Genomic DNA, 15,766 nt, shown 5'->3' on the forward strand with positions numbered 1-15,766 from the left:
GTTTGTGGACCAATGAGGACTAAGAGTATTCAAGGTGATCGGTATTTCATGATCTTTACTGATGATTGCTCAAGGATGATGTGGGTCACATTCTTGAAGGAAAAAACATAAGCTTTTAGCAAGTTTAAGGCATTCAGAGCCTTAGTTGAAAATGAAAGTGGAAGAAAGCTTAAGTTCTTAAGAACTGATCAAGGTGGTGAATTTACTTCAGATGAATTCACTAGATATTGTGAAAACAATGGAATTAAGAGGCATCTTTTTGCACCTAGGACACCACAGTAGAATAGTATTGCAAAGAGGAACAATCAGTAAGTAGTTGAAGATGCTAGGACTATGCTAATTCAAGGAGGTGTAGCTAAGACACTCTAGAGAGAAGCTATCAGCACAGGTGTTTATACAATGAATCAAATACTAGTTAAAAGAGGTAAGGATAAAACACCATATGAATAGTGGTATGGTAGATCACCTAATGTCATTTACTTTAAGATTTTTGGTAGCAGATGTTTTATCAAAAGAGGTGATTATATTGGTAAGTTTTATGCTAAGAGTGATGAAGGCATATTTCTTGGTTACTCCACCAAGAGCAAAGCTTACAAGTGTTACAACAACCAAACTAAAAAGATCATTGAAAGTGTTAATGTCTGAATAGATGAGTTTCTTGAATATTCAGGAGAAACCAGCAAGGAGAAGGAGGAAGAAGAAACTTACATATTGTTTTTGGAACCAGAACCCATCAAGACAGAAGTTGGTGAACTGAATACCGATGCCCCAGTTCAACCGGAACAAGTAGGTCTTGTAGAAGAAGAAGAACCTGAAGACCATAATCATGTTATTCCAAGGTATGTTAGACTCAATCATAACCCTAATCAGATTATTGGATACATGAATTCAGGGGTATTAAATAGAAGAGGGATATGAGAGAACTCTTGTATGATCTCCACTATTGAGCCTAGAACAACAAAAGAAGCCTTTGGAGATGAACAATGGATAAAGGCAATGGAAGAAGAACTTGACTAGATTGAGAAGAACAATACATGGACATTGGTATTCAGAATGGAGAACAAGAATGTAATAGGTACAAAATGGGTATTCAGAAATAAACCGAATGAAGATCGAGTAGTGGTCAGAAATAAAGCCAGACTGGTATGCAAAGGATATGCACAAGAAGAAGGTGAAGACTATGGTGAGACATTTGCACCAATTGCAAGATTGGAAGGAGTAAGGACTCTACTTGCATTTGCAGTATATAGAGGATTCAAGGTATATCAGATGGATGTGAAGTCAACATTCCTAAATAGAATATTGGAAGAGGAAGTCTACGTTAAATAGCTAGATGGTTATGCTTTGACTGAAGCAAAGGATATGGTGTGCAAATTACACAAGGCACTATATGGTTTGAAGCAAGCACCTAGAGCATGGTATCAAAGATTGTACTCTCACTTAGTGAAGATATGTTTTCATAGAACCAGTGAAGACAGTAACATATATCTCAAGACAGAAGGAGATAAGATACTGGTTAGTGAGGTATTTGTGGATGATATCATTTTTGGAGGTAACGATGACATGTGTGATGACTTTGCTAATGAGATGAAAAGTGAATTTGAGATATCATTGGTAGGTGAGATAAAATGTTTTCTAGGTTTGCAAATTCAACAAATGAAGGAAGGAATTTTTATCACACAATCCAAGTATGTGAAAGAAGTGTTGAAGACTTTTGGAATGGGAGACTATAAACTAGTTGGAACACCAATGGTTACGGGTTGTAAATCATCTAAGGAAGATGATTCTACATCAGTTGATGAAAAAAAGTATAGGTCTATGATAGGGAAACTACATTATGTTGTTCGCAGCAGACCGGATATTGCTCATGCAGTTGGATTGGTTGCCAGATTTCATAAAAGTCCGAAGGAGACACACATGGTTGCGACTAAAAGAATTTTCAGATATCTGAAAGGTACAATTGATTATGGATTATGGTATCCATATGCATGCAAATTTGATTTGGAAGTCCATACAAATGCAAACTGGGTAGGCAATGTTGATGACAGGAAGAGTACAACCAAAGGAGCATTTTTTCTTGAAGGTAGATTAGTGTCTTGGAGCAGCAAGAAACAGAGTTGTATCTCTCAATCAACCGCAGAAGCTAAATATGTTGCAGCATACATGAATTATACACAAGCAATCTGGATGAAACACATTTTGAAAGGTTTCAAGTTGAAGATATTAGAAGCGGTAAGGATTTTTTGTGATAACACAAGTGCTATAAACATTTCAACGAACCCGATGTTGCATGCTAGAACAAAGCATATTGAGTTGAAGTATCATTTTCTGAGAGAGAAAGTGCAAAGTAGAGATGTGTCACTAGAGCATGTATCTACAAAAGAACAACTAGAAAATATATTTACTAAACCTCTACCTAAGGCTACATTTGAGTATCTTAGAGGTAAGTTAGGGGTTGTACCCCTGCATGAAGTTAATTAAGCATATATGGAAAACATCAATCCCAGAGCCTATTGAAAATCTTGAAGATGGATTGGTGTAGAGTGGAGCTACTCCACAAGGGGAGCAGCTAGTTGCAGAATCGCGAAGTATGAAACTATATGATTTACCTTGACTTTGGCATTGTTGTCAAAGGGGGAGAAGAACTGTATATGATTGATAGCCAGTTACCAGCTGAAGACGTGGAGATACAGTTGAAGGAGAGTATATGGAGAAAATGTAAACCAGGATTCCTATTCTATGTATATGCTTTACTCTCAATCATCACAATCAAGTGGTATTGATATTTGTATTGTCGTCAATGCCAAAGGGGGAGAATGTTGGCATTGCATGAAGATTGGATTAATGAAGTATAGTGTTGTCATTGATGTCAATAGCAACCGGTAATGAAGTTGTATTGAAACTGTTAGTGATACAGTAAAGCAACCAGTAGTGAAGCAATGAAGGAAAACAGTATTACTATTAAATAAGAGTGATAAACCGGTAATCCTAACCCGTTGATAAGTTGAACCCTAACCGATGAATCTTGGAGAATCGGTTGTTGTGTTGATCTATGATTGAATGATGATCGAAGATGAAGATGCCATGTATACATGATGCATATGATGAGTTTCAAAGTGGATTTCGCATGTAGAGATAATTGTTTATCTTAGGAATGATAAATTTCTTAGTATGGAGTGACAAACGTGTGATGAGCTACAAGATCTAATGTGCGGTGATCCGAGAGTGATCCAGGAGTGGTCAAAGTTGTCTTGAATGATGTGCAGTTGATTGTTATCTAATATAACGGTCAAGATTGAATCGATATGTTTGTAATCTCTATGAGATCTTAGGTTTTGTGTTGTGTTACCAACCTATTGTATTTATTTTTAAAGTCGATGAGTTGTTTGTAAATTGTGTTGGCAAATTTGGTTAAGTGTGAGTTGTTGTTGTCGAACCAGAAGGTGTATCTGCAGAATGTTGTGAAGGCATAAAGGAGCATAAAAGGATCTGATTAAGCAGAGCAGTGCTATTACCATATCAGCAAAGAACGTGTTGTTCTCTGACCATTACAACAGTTTAAATCCCCTAACTGGGTAAGATTTAAGAATAAACAAAACCAAAAGTGTATGCATGAGATCTTCCCATTCTTGAAACAAATGCATAGATAGAAAGCTCAATATGTAGGATGTCTCTAAAAACTGCTCAATTGCCCCATGTCAATGTTGAAAGTTGCCCCTTTCAAATTAGGAGTTATAGGCCACACTAGAGAATGAAAATCCAAAATCTAGTAAAGATGAATGAAGAGCAAGATCCAAAGACTTAAGTATCTCCTTTGAATAAAAGATGTCTCCTCTAAATGCTACTCCAAAGTATCCACAGTCATGTCAAACTATGACAAATGATTATGTAGAGAATGAATAAGAAGACTGCAAGGTTAATGTCACAATACTCTAACAAGGGCCAAATTCAAATAAGGGGGAGATGTTTTAGAAATATACAAAAGGATAATCTACTGAACCTCATATTTGTGGGACAAAGTTCAATCTTCTAACAAATATTGATTTGATGGCCCTTGGTTTCTATGAGATTTCCTACCTTTCTTTCTCACTTTTCACTCTTTGAGTTGTATAAATGTGGGGCCACTTACTTAGGTCTGGAGATGGGATTTTAGCATTCATACTCATAATCTAGCTTAATATGTAGAGTCATATCTATTTGTTATTTTACTTGTGAAGTCTATGTTACTATTTACTAAGTTGTCATTAGTTTTATGCCCAAAGTCATTCTATATACACTAGTCAATTAATATTACCGAAAAGTTCAGTCGGTAAACACCAAGGCCACCGATGTCGGTTACAGAAGAGAGACAAGTCACCGAGATGATATACACCGAGCTGTGAACCGAGACATATGCAGAATGTCTACTGAGTAAAGTTTATATATTTACCAAGCAGCAAAGAAGGTATACCAAGTTAATCTGAACCGAGTGAAAATGTGTTACCAGATTCAATGAAGTTGGACACACATGTGAAACGTGTTACATAATTCGAGAAGATGAAACCGTTACTACATTGGAAATTGCATTTAAAGATTTTGTATGATTTTGAGGAAGAATATCCAATGAAATAATTTCTATGTTTATTCATTCAATAAAACATGTTTATATGATCGAAGCATGAACAGATCACCATTTCCGAGATCTATATAAATAGAATGATTTGAGTATTTGAAGTGTGAGATGAGTGGTCACGTGTAGGGTCAATCAAGAGTGAAGAGACAAAGGAATGATTAAGTCAAGCATGAAGGAAGAAGATTGATAGAGATAATCACAGGTTACCGAGAAGGTTTCAGAAAACAGTTTAAGGAACAGAGTATACAGAAGTGGTTACCGAGTTGATTTATCAATTACCGAGGAATGCTATGAGCAAGGTAATTTTATATTGAGCGCATAGAGTCTGCCATAACATTTCAGATGTGAAGTTGCAGATATTTTGTAAAGATTTTGATTGAAATATTAAGTTGTAATAGAAACCTTTAACAGGGTAAAAGACTCTAATAAAGTCTATAAATTGTAAAGCCTTTAACCAGGGACAACATTTTGTAGAAGTGTTTGTAAAATCCTTTAGCAAGGTAGATCTAAAGATCTTTATACTCCTAACAGGGTAAGCTATCAGAAATGGCTAAACATTTAGCTCTAACCGAGCAATCTTGATTACTGCAGTAGTGAAGTTGTGGGTGCCATCCCCACCGCAGTTTTTCTCTCTAACCAAGAGTTTTTGCGTGACCAAAAATCATTGTGTTATAGAGTGATATTTTGATGCATGTTATTTTGTGATTATGTTTCAATATTATATATCTTTGAGATCAGCAATATATAGTTTGTGTTTATCAACAAAACTGTTTATCAAGAAAAGTTTTGAAGTACTGATTCACCCCTCCCCTCTCAATACATTAGCTTTCCAAGTAGGACCTAACAGTCTAGAATTTCAATCTTTTTGTATTTGTTTAGCCTCTAAACATTTTGTTGTACACAAAGTTGAATATTGATAACTATAAGCATATAAATATATGAAATGAATGAATGCTTGAATTAATTGTCAAAGTGCTTAGGTTTTATTTATATGTGGACCATTCCCATACATCTTTCTCACTATAGTGATAGGTAAAACGACCTTGATTGACATATTACCAACATTAGAATAGGAATTCATTTCTATATATCCTCATTTCTCTTCTTTTAGGTATGATATTGAGAATTTACTAAAAACCCTATAAGGATTTGATCTTTAACTTTGGAGGTTGATCCGTAAACTAAGTTTCACACTTTTAGAGTTTCCCATAACTGTGTTCTTCACATAGCGAGTTGATGGAACACTCATTTCCAGGAAAGTTGAAGAACATCTAAAATGCACTTTTGTATCTCTGAGTATTTTAAAAATATTTAATTTTCATGTTGACAACTTGTTTTAATTTTAAATACATCCACCTAGTAGTTAATATGCACATTAAAGTGGGAAAAAATGTCAAGGTGAAAATTGCATGCCCATGCCCCTTTCCATTAGGGTCTGGGCATACTTTGATTAGTGTCCTTAATGTAATGACTAGCATACAAGTAGAACATTCTACTTCAACTCATGACATCACTACATCCCAATCTCATTATCACTCACCCGAAGATTGATCTCAAATCCCAAATCTCTCCATTCATCATCCTAGACCAAATCCATAGCTATAGACTTGACCTAGGCCACTTTTGCATTTATAAATATAAAATTTTAATTTTAATTAAATTTGTTGAGTCCCTTCTAATTGTTGTCAGTCAACCTTACATTTTTATCGAATTATGTTATATCTTGTACATAAAGACATCCACTCATTTTCAAATCATTTGGAAGTTATGAAGTAATGTTAGGGCTAACAAGAGAAGTATTGTATTATGCTTTCAAGAATTACATTAGCATACACCATCCTATGGCATTGCAAGTTTGCATATTGTCCTCTATCATTACTATGAAGCTGATGAATCACTCATCCCAAGAATTCAACAAAATCCCAGAAGTATTTTTGAACACTATTAATCCTAACTTTGATTTACATATCAAGAAATTGAGACAAGCAAATTCGTGCAATCAAATTTCTATTGGTGCGTTCCCATCATACATGCTTGGGTTGCACACCAAGTCATTTCCATAATTCAAGAAATAAGTTCCACAATCAAAAATCTAAACAAGAGTGAAACATTATAGTTTATCTATTTGTACAGTCTAAAACACTTGCTAAATAAGGCCCACAACAGACCGATAATACATCAACCAATACCAAGGCCATGCAAGAGAAGACAAAAAGCAGCTCTCATGAAGATACCTGCAAGATCGCCTATATTATCGATATTATAATTATACTAAAATGAGTTAACCTGGGCCTTCGGCTAGTTACCTACAATTACCTCTCACAAAGCACAAGCTGCTTTCGTTATAATTGGTAAGAATTTTTTTCTTGTTGGAATTCAACCAACTCAGTAGCATCAAAGACAAAAAAAGTTTTTTTTTTTGACACTCGCGTAGAAAGATTAGCAAGAATAAATACAGCTCTGGTTAATAAGTGCAAAGGTATAGTAGCAGCTAAAGCGATCTCTAGAACTACATGAGTGAACAACGAAGCTCCTACAGAAGAAGCAAACGAGGTAACTTTTAGAGCATGGTGTCTAGTATGGAGTCTTATGGAGGTACATTTGAAGCATGATGCCTGGTATAGAATTTTCTGTTGCTGTACACCTCTGCACTTTTGGTAGTAAGCCATTGGTATTCATTAAAAAATTCAGAAGAATTACATTCAAAGAGTACTAGATATTTTTTAAGTTATTGTAGCTAACCAAAAGGGTTTTGTATACTCGTCCTCAGTGAAGGACTGTCAATTAGGAAACTTCAAACCTTAAAATCAGAAATTGGAATTTAATCATATGCTTAAGATGCTGTGTTAAACAAGTCAATGCTTATTTCGTTATTGTTGGTATTAGTTGTAGAATGAAGTGCTGAATGAGAGAGTGACATTGGGCAAAAATTACTTTCATTTTATGTTTTACAAGGTTTACAGGCCAAGGAGAAAAGTATGCCCTGAAGAAACTAATCTGTGCATCTCTGTTTTTACCTCTATACAAGCTTGCAAGATCCAGGGACTCCGCATTTTTTGTTTAATCATTGAAACATTTGAACAAAAGTAAAGAATCATCAACCTGCTTGATGATTCAAAGCCAACTTTTGCTGCAACAAATAGTGATCTCTCTCCTGGTGGTACAAACAGCATATTAGGAAGCCACGAGGCAAAGAAGCTGACCAAGACAAAATTCATACTGAACCATAATGACAATAGCTTCTGCCCCTACTAGCAGTACATGCTAACACTGGTACAGAGAAAATGACTTGGCTTTCCAAAAGAAACTCAAAGTTCGGCCAATCTTTTTTGAAGTTGACTTATATAGTTTTCTTTTTTCTTTAGATGAGGCTTGTCTATTCATGGATTCTTCTGGATTGCATACAGTCTTAGGAGGAGACAGCCAGGAAGCATCTCGTTGACGTTGCTCTCTAAAATGCTGTAGAAGTTTCTGTGCTTTGTCCCTTCCCCATGGAGTCCCAGTAACAGAAAGTGTAACTAAAGAGGGAATCACACCTTCTCTTAAAACTAACTGACAATGGTCAAAGCTCTTAGTGCATAGCAACAAGAGGGTAGCCACAGATTGTTCTTGTTCCTTAGGGGTGCCTGTGTCAAGCAGCTCTGCTATGGTCACAATGCAACCATCGGTATCAGCAATCGCTGTTCTTCCATCTTCAATGGAAGCTAGGTTATATAAGATGCTGATGCATATTTCTGTGAAATCGACTTCACAGACAGTAAGGAGATGAACAATATTGGAAACAGCATCTGCTGACACCATTCTGGACTGATTTTCTGCATTTATGGATAAATGATATAATGTGTTGAGAGCATCTTGTCTACACTGGTAGGAGTTTGATCTTAGTAGTTTAATTAGGCAAGGAATAGCTCCCAAGGAACCAATGGTTGCCTTATTGTCATCCCAACTGGACAGGGCTAACAAAACTGCCAATGCTGCTTCAGCTGTTTTTGAATCAAGAAGATTCAATAACAATGGTACTACACCTGAAGATAGAATTGATGCCTTGTTCCTACAAAATACAAATTTGAAGAATATCGTAAGAAAATTGTTGTAGAAATTACATGAATACATTTTTAAAAATGATTTCTGAAGATGGTTGAATGAAATGCCAAAAATTGTTTCAACGTGTCAGATTGATATTGTCTACCTATTATTGTTCCAAGTCATTTTGAGAAGGGCCGATGCTCCTACTTCTTGAGCCTTTGTATCTAGTACATCTACAGAAGACTGCAAGAACTTCACAAGAGCGGAAATAAAATGATTGGCACCCATATAAGAGCAAGCACTATCATCCTTACACAATAACGCAACTTCCTCTGCAGCTGCACACTGTACTTCTAAACTTGATGAATTAAGGTTGGCAAGCAATCTTTCATACTTTTCAGTACTATGTTCTTCTAGATTTTGAGCATCAACCATATCATAAGTCAGAGAAGGATCTGTACCACTGATTTGTATCAATTCGCCCTTTATAGGGAAAACTGCAGACTCAGAGAAGATGTTATGATCTAAAGTGGGAGTTGATAAACTGACAGCATCTCCCTTGTCAAAATTTGCAACCTGGTCATCTTCTGATAATCCAACCTTGACTCTTTTCAGCCGACCATCAGCAACACTTTTCATGGAATCTGACTGGTCCCATCTCCAGTATATCAGAGGCAAAGAAGGTGGAGGAGGTGGTTCTGGAACTCTGATACCATTTTTCTCACACCAACTGCCAATTAATCCCTTCACACAGTAGTTAGGAGTGACAGAAAGATACGACAATTTTTGCTGTGTTTTTGGACATGTATCATGACCTTCACTGAACCACTTCTCTATGCATACTCTTTCATATGTTTGACCAGAGCAAATGATCACAGGGTCAGACATTAACTGTAAGGAAATTGGACATCTAAATTCTTCAGGAACTGCTGGCAACATTCCTACGGAACTTCTAAGAGTTTCCTTGGCAACCAATTTGAATGACTGAATTTTAGAATCATCCTGGTCACTCCTTCTGCCACTAACATGAGCTTCCTCCAAAGAATTTCTTACTGATGGAGAACATGGATCAGAGTACTGAGAATCGACATCATCCATACATTCATTTCTGAAAAGCTTGTTGTATTTTCTTAGAAGATGTAGGAGGTATGAAATTATTGATTCTTTCCTCTTATCATCCTCACAACGGGATTTATCAAGTTGCTTCCTCAAACTTCTTTTCTCCAATGAAATTGTTTTAGGAGATACTATTCCTAGCCTTGTAGCTGCTTGATGGAAAGCTTCTAGTTCTGATATATCATTTAGACCACTAGCATCCTTGTCCTGCTGCAGTAATGTGATAAGATCATCACCAATTTCTTTTTCTGTAGGCTCAAGAGCAAATTTTGCTTGTTCAAGCTCCTTGAAAATTTCAGTAATCTGCACAAAAATATGGCCTTTGGTAAATATAAAATACTAAATAATATACCATTTCATAAGATTTTGATTGCACCTTCTCAAAAGAACAGTAACACATAATGATAATTTCAAAAATTATCTTTCCGATGACTTTTAGTATAGATCAAAACAAAATGCTTGAACACTAAAGTTAAAACATCAAAATAAATCAGAAGATAGTAGATAATAAAATAATAAATGGAAAAACCATTATACCTCCAGAGTTACCTATAAAAAGGAAAACTATGAAGTATAGAATTTATCCAAATATTTCACCCTTATATCATTCAAAATGCAAGTACTGAAAAAAGTCATGAAATAATATAAATATACACAATTTACAGTCTTCACACCTGCCAAGCTAAGGTATGTGGTACAATGACTTCAAGACGCTGCAAACCCTGAAGCAAGTCATCTTTGACCCTTTCAAATTTGACCAAAACTGCATCCCCTGTTATCGCCTGGCAATGTATCACATATGAGACAAATTTATATTTAAATTGTGGAGAAATCCATGGAATGTACATATTTGAAAAATTAAGCATAATTTTGTTGAGTAAACAGAATTTAATTACATCTCAGGTATCTTATTTTCCATGAGCAAGAGACACGAGTGGAAAATCAATTCAAAATCGGATTTAGAAAAACAGCAACCATTTTGTATCTAATTAGATAATTTAACAGGCTATGGGAACTCTTCTTGTGGCAGCTTGTAAGTTTATCGCATCTAATTCATTTACTTCTTCCAAATTTACTTAAAGGTTAACAAATTTCTTTTCTCCCATAAGTTGACAATCTTTGCCAATTTGGTGATGGAGTAAAAAATACATACCAAGTAGAATTTGCTGCAGTCTCCACAATGCTGAAGAAGGGATTTGGCCTTTTCAAGTGCTAGATGAAATGCACATAACGCCTGAATGCCTGACTTACACCTTGGACGAGCTGCTTCTATGGCAGGAAAGATTTTCATCATTTTACCAACAAGCCTGGCAAGTTGCCTACACATTCCTCCATGTAGCTGTACATATTTGAGTAAAAAAATAAAATCATCAAAAAACTATTGGAGTTCCTTCTCTTTGTCTCTCATATGGACTCCCTATTATGTGTTCAATAAACAAAACACAAAAAATAATTTCAAAGTGTGACAGTACATAGCAATCATGCAACCAAATAAACTTTTGCATTTCAGATACAAAGGTCAACATAAAATCACTCATAGCTTCAGGTAGAGGTATTCCTGCACCATATAAATGCATTCTTGCACAAGAGTCATATCACATGATGTTAACTCCTAGATTTTGAATATCAAGTAGGTGAACTATTAATTAATGCTTCACCAAATGTGAAAAACCCACAGATCAGAGGAAGAAAATACCAAGAGACGCTGTTGCATGTGGAAGAATGAGAAAATGCTGACAACCAAATAATCCAGCTAAATCCAACAAAGACTTAAGAAAACAGATTATTGGGAGAGAAAACAAAGCAATAATATTCCAGATCAAAAAGTGGGGATAATAATAGAAGACAGACAGAAGAATGGAAAGAAAAAGTAACATGATAATACCCCAGATCAAAAAAATATGAGAGCCATTATCATGAACTATGGACAAACCAAGTGGGCAACAGGTTGAATTTAAAAAAGGATCAATGCATACAAAACAGTTAAGGCAACATTCAAAACAGCTGCTTTCAAGGCCAGTCACTCAGGTATAAGGAGAAGTACTGTAGCCAAATTCACATAGGTCTAGTTCTAGTTTCAAAACCAATAGAAGGTTTATACTTGAGAGAAATAGACAGATCTTGCAGTTAAAGCCTGGGTAGAAGAAATAAATTCTAACAATACAAAATAACCAAAACTGATCAATCTTTTTCTACACATAGAACAACGATTATTTTGATAAGTAGGAGATGTTTTCCACAGCAAGTCAAATTATGATATTGCTATCAGGATTCAACTGTTTAGTTTTCGAGTCAAACTCATTGACCCATGTTTCATGAGGAGTGGTTCACAAGAACCCATCTTTCATGAAAATGAATGGTCCACTTAGCACTCATTGCATGCTCATAGAGGTGAATCATTGGGCATTCCAGGAAGGTCACCCATCCCAGTATTACTCACAATCAAGCACACTTCACAACAGTGTTTCCTCCAAGGTTAAACCCACTTAGCTTTCAACCCCATTTGCAAAACCTTCAGCAAGTGTTGTGCCTTATAAACTATTCACTGATGCAATGAGTGCTAAGTGGACCATTCATTCTCATGAGAGATGGTTTCTTGTGAACCACTACTCATGAAACATGGGTCAATGAATTTGACTCGAAAACTACATAGTTGAATCCTGATAGCAATAACATAATGATTATTTTCTTAATATCCTGAGTCACTAGCATGTACAGAAGCAATCATAAGTATTGATCACAAGCAAAAGCCGAAATTCACAAAGTTACTCATCAGGCTATTTCATAGATACTAACAATGCGTGAGCAAGAATGCATCTACTTGAGATGAGCGCTTTAGAGATCTAGAGAAAGATACCTTTGCATCATTAGCAGTTGAGAAGATTTGCTCTACAGCTGCTTCTATTCTCTCCATCAAAGCACTGGACTGCATTATTTCATTGTATAAGTAACCAGCAGAAACATAAGCACAACATCTCTCTCTGTGAGTGTGTGTGACTGTATATATTTTTTATTCAAACAATCAAGTTTTATTAAATTGCACCTGCTATAAATTATAAAGCTTCAATCTTTATCGAATCACTTTAAAACCCAGAATAGGTTTTTGCAAAACAAATTACAAAGATATTTACCCAAAAAATACAGGTTGTGCAGATCTTATAAGTGTTCAAACCCCTTTCTATTTTAAGATATTGAGGTTGGCTCCAAGATGAAGAAAACTTTTTTTGTGCCAAAAAGAAAGAAAGAATTTGTCCACAGCATATTTGCAATGTTTATAAACGATTTACACACATATTGTTGAAAATATATCATCATCAACAAATTGTCCATCCCTTTCCTTCTCTTTCATATGACAACTTTCCACTTTGTGAAGAAGTTCATGGGATTCTCTACAGCAAGGACAAGTATTAGCCAGGATGTTTGCCTAGTGCCAGAGTTGACAATCACCGAAAGAAAAACAATGGATTGTATTTTACAAAAGATAATTTGTCAAAATCATCAAATGAAGGAGCACCCACATCATCCAGGAGTAAATACATGAAATTTCTACAGCATTATATTCTCTTAAATGGAAAAGTGAAACATAAAATTTAGAAATCTTGACCCAAAAATATGGCCATGGAAATCCTCTTGATCATTACATGACGAAGGAAAGGACCTAGCTCGAGAAAGGCTAAAATCATACTGATAAAAAATGAAATGAGCAGTATGATAGAAAATGCTAGCTTATTAAGTATTATGAGATTAAAATCACTTTACATTGCCATCTCAGTCAAGGTATTGAAGTTTCCATTATATTCTTCTCATAGTGGGGTTCTCAGGTGACGACTCCCTCAACTGAAAAAAAAGGTAGTGTTTGTAGAAAGTAGCATAGAGGTGAAGGCCAACTGGCAGAAAAATAGAACTGAACCCAAGAGTGATGATGTATGCTGTACTACATTCTGGATGGTCTACTGCAGGTCAGTCCAAGACAAACAGGCCAAATCCCTGAAAAAGAAAAGAATTTTCTTGGGAACAGTCTAGAGCTAAAAACTTTGAAAATAGAGACTCTTATACAAATTAGACATGGAACACATAAGCACCAAGTTTTTGATTTCATCCAGCATGAGGAGAAGAGGCATTCACTTGATATGAAATCTACACCAACCGATATACTACACAGTAAGCTTGCAAGCTTGTAATTAAAGGGAATTCACAAAGCATGCATAAGCACTGGTGGGCAATGATGTTAGTGCCGGAGATGAGGTGATCACTAACAGAGGTCCTTCCCTTGAAACTGGTCAGTTCAGTGATATGACCAATGCAATATGAGAAGATCGTTATATGGATTCTCAAACATAGGTAGGCCTTCTAAAACACACACGGACTCTTGAACATAGGTAGAACCTTTGAAACAAACAGATCCTTGAATATAGGTAGATCTTGTGAAACAGGCAGAATCTTTAGCATAGGTATAACATCTAAATAATGTAGTTAGCTAACCTGAAAAAACACTCGAAAACAAAAATTGATTATCATGTAGACCCTTGGAAGACGCATAGATTCTTAAACATGGGTAAACCCTCTGAAACAAACGTATATTTTTTGGCATAATTCACCCTTCAAAACACACTGAATTTTTAACATAGCAACACGGTCTGAAACTAACCTCACCGACTTGCAACAAGCCTATTACAATAATCAATCTAAATACTAATCAACATATTCATTCTATAGATTTTTCTCTGAAAGACATAATTTTTAGCATAGCTTGACTCTCTGAAGCACAATTTCACCTACTCCCAACAAGTCTAATATACCAGCTGACCTAATGGTAATCCATTCCTTCATTCTTTAGTCTTCCATCCACTAAAGACCACCCGGACAGCCCCTTCAACCAAATCTCAGAACAATTCCAAATATAATCATACATCAACAAGTTCCATGGATTCCAGAGATATAATTTCCCAAAAGAAAAAGAAAAAAACACACCATTACCAAGCAAACCAATCATACCCAAATCAAAACCAGCTGAATAAGACTCATAACCTATAATGGCTCTGAACCCTATTGCAAGAACGCAGTGATAAGAAAACTCTGAGCTTCAATGCAGATGGAAAATACAGTTAACGTAAAGATCAGTGCAGAGGAGAAAATAAATCAAACCTGAGAAGCTAGATGAAGCAGCGGGTACCTCCTAGTCTCAGAACAAAACTCCTCCAATATGATGCATTCAAGCTGAAGCTTAAGGTTTCAATCAGCAAATAGGTAAACTAATTCCAGTTGGAAATGCCTCGATAATATCATTGAGATATTAGCTAATTAAGAGCTAGCTAAAACACGCACATGGGAATTATTTTGGGCCTCCTGTTTTTTTCCCTCTAAATCTAAATCTAAATGTAGGCAGGCACTCGTTTCTAGAATAAAACATAGCCTACAAATGGACGTGCCTTCCCATCTTTAATAAAAAAGATTTGAGAAATTTGAATATTATTTTTCGTTGGAGCTTTGCATTTTTAGGATTCCTCTGGTCATAATGTCCAAAAATCACTTTGTTAGATGTGATGGCCAATGGTTTTTATCTGTCCTTTTAAAATACATTGTATATTTTCATTTACTTGTTTTTCATAGCTTTATTCAATATATAACATTGATTCCATTGTCTATCATTCAAAGCTTGTGGGGCCCTCATGTTCACAGTCCTTATGGTACATGTATGTAAGAACTACCCAAGGGATATGGGTGCCACAGTAATGGTATGACGGTGTTCCAAGCATGGAAAGCCATTTGGCATATATGGTCAAAGATATTTAATAATTATAAATATGATGAAAATAAATTTAATAATAAAAATGATATATATAGAGAGTTTGTAAATTTTTTAAATTTAATCAAACATTTACTTGGTATATAAATCTTTTAATTATATTTTTTATTATAAAAAGATCTTTTAATTACATTTTCAATTATAAAAAGATCTAGGATGAGTATGATGAAACTGGGGATGATGGGAAAGCTCAAAAAACATCATAA

At 35.4% G+C, this 15,766-nt stretch overlaps 1 protein-coding gene across 3 annotated transcripts; it reads right to left on the reverse strand.

Annotated features, from left to right (window-relative positions):
* Positions 1–7,531: 7,531 nt before the first annotated feature.
* Positions 7,532–15,206, reverse strand: LOC131067411 (U-box domain-containing protein 45). 3 transcript variants are annotated; one of them, XM_058002401.2, is made up of 7 exons: positions 14,900–15,206; positions 12,886–13,143; positions 12,612–12,680; positions 10,908–11,093; positions 10,429–10,536; positions 8,802–10,057; positions 7,532–8,663 (listed from the first exon to the last, which is right to left on the reverse strand). In XM_058002401.2, the coding sequence occupies exons 3-7, from the start codon at positions 12,666–12,668 to the stop codon at positions 7,877–7,879; spliced, it is 2,394 nt and encodes a 797-aa protein (XP_057858384.2). In that variant the 5' UTR covers positions 12,669–12,680; positions 12,886–13,143; positions 14,900–15,206; the 3' UTR covers positions 7,532–7,876. The 3 variants fall into 3 exon arrangements, with proteins under 3 accessions (XP_057858384.2, XP_057858383.2, XP_057858382.2); XM_058002400.2 differs by lacking the exon at positions 12,886–13,143 and having other exon boundaries at positions 12,612–12,675; XM_058002399.2 differs by lacking the exon at positions 12,886–13,143 and having other exon boundaries at positions 14,900–15,205.
* Between the last annotated feature and the right edge of the window lie 560 nt (positions 15,207–15,766).

The sequence above is a fragment of the Cryptomeria japonica genome, chromosome 9 (assembly GCF_030272615.1).
Source record: "Cryptomeria japonica chromosome 9, Sugi_1.0, whole genome shotgun sequence".
NCBI classification, from domain to species: Eukaryota; Viridiplantae; Streptophyta; class Pinopsida; order Cupressales; family Cupressaceae; genus Cryptomeria; species Cryptomeria japonica.

What these genes read in the sequence shown, in the direction of transcription:
- LOC131067411 (XM_058002400.2), bottom strand. Translation starts at nt 12,668, where the DNA reads ATGGAGAGAATAGAAGCAGCTGTAGAGCAAATCTTCTCAACTGCTAAT. An exon ending in CAACTGCTAATGATGCAAAG is followed by an intron (nt 11,094 to 12,611) that starts GTATCTTTCTCT and finishes AAATATGTACAG; the next exon opens with CTACATGGAGGAATGTGTAG. An exon ending in CACATACCTTAGCTTGGCAG is followed by an intron (nt 10,058 to 10,428) that starts GTGTGAAGACTG and finishes ATTTTTGTGCAG; the next exon opens with ATTACTGAAATTTTCAAGGA.